General features: G+C 40.3%; 1 protein-coding gene across 1 annotated transcript; it reads left to right on the forward strand.

The window, feature by feature from the left end:
- The first annotated feature begins 316 nt into the window (after window positions 1–316).
- LOC146361612 (frizzled-7-A-like) lies at window positions 317–5,668 on the forward strand. Its single transcript, XM_084922275.1, has one exon. The coding sequence runs from the start codon at window positions 706–708 to the stop codon at window positions 2,365–2,367; it is 1,662 nt and encodes a 553-aa protein (XP_084778401.1). The 5' UTR covers window positions 317–705; the 3' UTR covers window positions 2,368–5,668.
- Window positions 5,669–6,259: the final 591 nt, after the last annotated feature.

The raw sequence follows: 6,259 nt of genomic DNA on the forward strand, positions 1-6,259 counted from the left end.
AATCTCCACATAAAACGAAGCAAGAAGTACTGAGCATTTACACTATTTCCACCTGACTTTGAATGGACAGGAGGATTTCTTCTTTATTTCATTGAAGTAAACAGAAACAGTGAAACTCTGCAGGATTCCTACACTCACTTTCCTTTAGCAACGCCCCGCCCCCTTTCAGCAGCAGTGACCAATCAGTCAGGAGACTCCTGAAAAAACAAAGTGTGTGATTGGAGCAGAGGAGGCTGGTTTCAAGGAACCCCCCTCACTCTGCTCTTTTGCTGGGGAAGCGGGGAGAGGGAGGGGTGCCTGAAAACCATCAGAAACAGACAGAGTGTGAAGGGTCCTGCAGACTGAGGAGAAAGAATAGAGGTCTGGCAACTTCACAGACAGACAGACGGACAAGCTGTGGATTTACTGATAAACTTAACTGCAGTCCAGAGTACTTGATCCACGGTGGACTGTGGGTGACTCTCAGGGAGAGTTTTACTGCTTCATTGTGTGAGAGAAAGGACTTTTCTCTGACATATGACTCTGAAAGGATTCATAAGCAGACCATCACCTTTTCCTAAGAGAGGACTATACTTTGAAATACTTTGAATAAATAATTTTTGCTAACATTAGTTGGATGTTAAAGGGGTCTTTGCACTGCGTTTGCAACCTTTATTAAAACCTTTTAAAAGTTGATTAAACTTTTTTGGAGTTGGATCTGCTGTCATGGCTTTGGGGGGACACTGCTCCTTTTGCTGGTGGGTTTGGGGATTCACTCTGGTATATCTCTTCCAGCCTTGCAACAGTCAGCATGATCGAGGAATTTCCATCCCTGAGCATGGCTTCTGCCAGCCCATCTCCATCCCCCTGTGCACTGACATTGCCTACAACCAAACCATCATGCCCAACCTGCTGGGGCACACCACCCAGGAGGACGCCGGGCTCGAGGTGCACCAATTTTATCCTCTGGTCAAAGTCCAATGCTCCTTGGACCTTAAGTTCTTCCTGTGCTCCATGTACGCACCGGTCTGCACCGTTCTAGACCAGGCAATCCCTCCCTGCAGGTCTCTGTGTGAGCGGGCTCGGCAGGGTTGCGAGGCACTCATGAACAAATTTGGATTCCAGTGGCCCGAGAGACTGCGCTGTGAGAACTTTCCCATCCATGGGGCAGGAGAGATCTGCGTCGGTCAAAACACCACCGAAACCGAGGGCCCCACCTCCGACCCCACCCCAAGTCTTTCTGAGCTTGTGACCTTTCCTCCATACATTTGGGGCAACCAGCCTTTCTTCTGCCCCCTGCAGCTCCAGGTGCCCTCCTACCTGAATTATCACTTCCTCGGAGTGAAGGACTGTGGCTCCCCCTGTGAGCCCTCCAAACCCAATGGGTTGATGTATTTCCAAGAGGATGAGCTAAAGTTTGGGCGGCTCTGGGTTGGAACCTGGTCTATTCTATGTTGTGTCAGCACTCTTTTCACTGTCCTCACCTATCTGGTGGACATGAAGCGGTTCCGATACCCAGAGAGACCAATCATCTTCCTGTCAGGCTGCTATTTCATGGTGGCGGTGGCGTACAGCGCTGGCTTCCTACTGGAGGACCAAGTAGTGTGTGTGGATAGGTTTAAAGAGGATGGCTACAAGCTGGTGGCTCAAGGCACCAAGAAGGAGGGTTGCACCATCCTGTTCATGATCCTCTACTTCTTCAGCATGGCGAGCTCTGTGTGGTGGGTGGTCCTTTCTCTCACTTGGTTCCTGTCTGCTGGGATGAAATGGGGTCACGAGGCTATCGAAGCGAACTCGCAGTACTTCCACCTGGCAGCCTGGGCGGTGCCAGCGGTGAAGACCATCACCATCTTGGCTACGGGACAGGTGGACGGTGACCTGCTCACTGGTGTCTGCTACGTGGGGATCTACAACGTGGATGCACTGCGTGGTTTTGTGCTGGCGCCTCTGTTTGTCTACCTCTTCATCGGAACTTCTTTCCTGCTGGCTGGCTTTGTATCACTCTTCCGTATCCGCACCATCATGAAGCACGACGGCACAAAGACCGAGAAGCTCGAAAAGTTGATGGTGCGAATTGGTGTGTTTAGCGTGCTGTACACAGTGCCTGCCACCATCGTCATCGCCTGCCATTTCTATGAGCAGGCCTTCAGATCGCAGTGGGAGGTAACCTGGCACATGCAGACCTGCAAGCACTTCGCCGTGCCATGCCCAGCATCAAACTTTGCATCAAACACACCAGACTTCACCGTCTTTATGATCAAGTACTTGATGACCCTTATTGTGGGCATAACATCAGGGTTCTGGATCTGGTCAGGGAAAACTCTACAGTCGTGGCGTCGTTTTTATCAAAGACTGATCAATAGCAGCCAGGGAGAAACCACCGTGTAGTACCGAAGAAATTAAAAACCTCTAACAGCCTGAGGTTGATGGACTACTTGAGGTAAAGGAGACACTAGTTTAGTGCTCAGTGGATCTTCGAGTCTTTTGGATCTCAGTGTACATACATGTAAGAAACTGTGTCATAAAATAGAAAAAAAACTTCCTGAAAATCTGACGTCCACTTACATCTTTTTAACTTTTCAGACTCAAATTGGATTATCAGCCTCTGAAAAACTTTTTATTTCATGGGTCTGCCATCTGGAAGTTTCCTGTTCTCTCTCTCTTTTTTTTTAAATAGAAGAAGTAAACAAACGAAGCAAAAAACAAAACAAAACAAAACACCACTTTGATCTGTGGATAAACCTGATTCATTTGTCCAAATCTTAAGATGTGTTTTGTCCTCCCAAAAGATCCAAAAGCCTTAAATTCATATTAAATATTTCATTTTTGTTCAGAAATACTGGCAACAATTTCCTCCAAATTTCCCTGTAACTGATTTCATGATTTATAGATTCATTGATTAGTTATGGATGGTTTAGTCTATAAACAATTGCTTTGTCTTGTTTGGTTTGCCGGTGGTTGATCTGGACCTTCATTTCATTGCATATGTCGTTACAAGTAAAAGTGTTGCATTCAAAAGCCTCCTTAGATAAAAGTCAAGGATGGACTCCAACTGTTCTACATAAATGATGATGTGGTTGTTTTTTTGTTATTGTTGTTTTTTTTAATATGCTATTTATTTCCCTATTTTGTTCAAAGAAAGCTTTACTATATTAACATTGTAGAAACATGAAATAGGTTGTCGGAATAACAACAAAATTCATAGAAATTTAAACTCAGTCCAATTATAAACTCAGCAGTTATAAGAACAGCAGAATAAACATAAAATATTTTTTTTTGTTGTCATTTTGATTTTTCTTTCTGTAACAGTGGTGTCATGTGATGTCGCCTTCTCTAAAACACAAACTCTCTCCCCGTCAGGCTGTGGCAGGGTTAGTTCAGCGAGATGACAGGAAGACCAAGTTTTAACAACAAAATCAGTAAAACTGAATCTTTGGAAACAGTCTTGCCCCAAAATGTTTTTAATTGAAAGTTATAAATGCTTGATGTTGGGATATGGGGGTTGATAATTAAATAAATGTTTTATACTTATTATGTTTATAACACAATAAAACTGCGTGGAGGGGCAGACTAAAGAAAAACAGAATAATAATATAAAAATTCAGGGAATGTGGCTGAATTCTAGACCACTGTTCATGGAAACTAATAGAAGGCTAACCGGTATGTGTTGATTGTGGCTGTCACAATATCAGAATATCACTACATCATTTATTCCATGTTTTTGGCAACTAAATTAAATTTAAAGAGCAATTATTTGGATTCAATGTAAGTTCCTGGCATGATATTAGTGTTGTATTTTCTGCCATCATATTCAGTATATAGCAACAGCCAAGAGTGTGAAGTTCAACTGTGATCCTTATTATTAATGCAGACATTTTGGACTCATCAGTCTGTGTCAATACTGCATTTTCAAAGTCTGTTATAATATATAATATAATATACAGGCATAATTTTTAATGACACTATTTAAAGACTTATACTGTTTTCGTTATCTATAGCAGGCATTTTAAAATATTTTTGTGTAATTAATCATGATTTTAATAATTTTATGCTAAAACAAATCTCTCTTAATTTGGACATTAGGTTAGGACATCATGGCTTCAGTAAATCGTGATTAGTGACCCATGGTGCACTGTGAAACGTCACATTATAGTAATTAGATGTGTAGAAGTTACAGTCAAAGGAAAGCCTTTAATAAAGTGTTAATAAAACAGACCTATAGTTCACAGAGCTCTCCAGTCACCTCACCAAATTCACAGCAGAAAACATTTTTACCATTAAAAATGTCTCCACAGCACTTAGTTCACATGAAATTTAAAAACAGGAGTTTCAGAGCACAATAATTATCACCTGCAACTATGTTTTTGCAGTTTGCTGTAACTCTCATAGAAACTCTGTCCTGTCTGATTTGTAATTCATTCATCAAGTCGCTGCTATTTTATTTGACCTTCAGCCCATCAGAAAACATACCAGAACCAATGGCTTAAAAGTATTTATTTTTACAGGTTGACTGTTTCACAGTTTTGAGACATCAGCAGCAAAAAGCTACATCCACAATTTTTCTCTCTGAGGAATTTTGATGTCCAGGACGAAAAGTGAGAGAATATCATAAATGTAACTGAGTTCAGCATTATTTAAGGCTTAAAATAAAAGTCAAAGTATTTTAAAATCAGCATTATAAGAGGCTGGATGCTGTTGTAATCCAGTTACATGTTAGTTGATGACATCAGCAGAGGTGACTGAGTCAGGAGAGGTCACACTTTAATGATTTTCTTAGAGCTGGAAGAGGGCTGTCTTAGTAATGAGATCAGTGTGAGGTTTGAAGCTCAAGTCAGAGATTAAAATAACTTCAGGTTCCATCATGTCTGCTGATATGTCAAATTTATAAATGAGCTGATTGGTTTATTTATTGATCTTTGACATCAAACACTGAATATTATTTGTGAAGAAAAAAAATTTCTACACAATGTTTTCTGCCCATTAGTTACTTACCAGGGAAAAAAAAGGTTTGTTAAAACGAAACGTTATTAATGATTAAGCTGAAGGAATCAAGTTATTTTCGACTAATTTCTCCTTCACTGGTGCAAACAGCCGCAAGATTTCTGAAATCAATCAACAGATTCAAGTCCACCAATGTCTTATGAGAACAGTTTAATGACTGAGCTCACACTTAGTTCTTACTCAAGCGTTTCCAGCATTATGGGAGATGTAGTTCCAACAGTAAATTGTGTACTATTTATTTACACTTAGAAAATCTGAATTGTATTAGTCTATGCCCTGTACAAAGAATTTATGTTACTATTCTGTTTATATTTATAAAAATGTGGAGTTTTCATTAATTAATAAGAAACTTTATTTATAAAACATACATAAAACAAACAACAAACATAAAAATCAGGTAATAAAATAAGAAGACATGATCATGTACAGTACATGTTGATAGGGTGATAAGATCAGTCAAACAATCTCAAACATTTTTCCTTCAGGAGGTTTTGTTGATTATTTTTAGGGCGTTATGTCTGACTTTTAAAGTTAAATATTTTTTCTATGTGGTGGTTCAGGAAAGTGTTTATAACAGTGTCATGTTTATAAATGTATTTATGTTTAACAAGCATCATGTTTGTATTTCTGTGTGGTTACCTGTCTTTAGCTCGTAGAGTTTTTCAGAATAAAATGCTCAAGTTTGTAACTTCTGAAAAGAACTCATTGATACATGAAATTTCATCCATCCAGCCATGAATCCATCCATTTTCTTCCGCTCTTCCCCGGGTTGCGGGGGCAGCAGTCTAAGCAGAGAAGCTCAGACTTCCCTCTCTCCGACCACCTCCTCCAGCATGTCCGGGCGTTCCCAGACCAGCCAAGATAACCTCTTCCCCAGGGCCTCCTCCCGGTGTTAGATGCCTGATCCATCTTAACTGGCTCCTTTCATGAAATGATTCTGAATAATCATAGAAAGTCTAAGTGTCATGGTCGATTTGCTTTTGTTAAAATGTAAACATTTCTCTGAAACCAGAAAGCAGAGTTCAGTCTTTTTCTTACATGACAGAAAGAAGAGCCGAAGATTATGCTGAACACAGCAATGAACCATTACGTTACACTATCAGACATCAAAGTACTCGTCACTTCATACATAAAAGTAAGTAAAAGCACAGAAGGAACTAAACTCTTTCACTGGGAAGGAATCTGACTCTCCCTTGAAGGTAACTTGTCTCCATCTAATGGTAAAAACATGAAATTAATTTTCACCCAAAGGTTGAAAATACAACTCTTGAAATTCAGC

This window comes from Perissodus microlepis, chromosome 23, assembly GCF_051167445.1.
Source record: "Perissodus microlepis isolate ML-2025 ecotype Zambia chromosome 23, ASM5116744v1, whole genome shotgun sequence".
Taxonomy (NCBI): domain Eukaryota; kingdom Metazoa; phylum Chordata; class Actinopteri; order Cichliformes; family Cichlidae; genus Perissodus; species Perissodus microlepis.

Excerpts from the sequence above, each read along its gene's own strand:
- LOC146361612 (XM_084922275.1), top strand. The coding sequence starts at position 706 with ATGGCTTTGGGGGGACACTGCTCCTTTTGCTGGTGGGTTTGGGGATTC.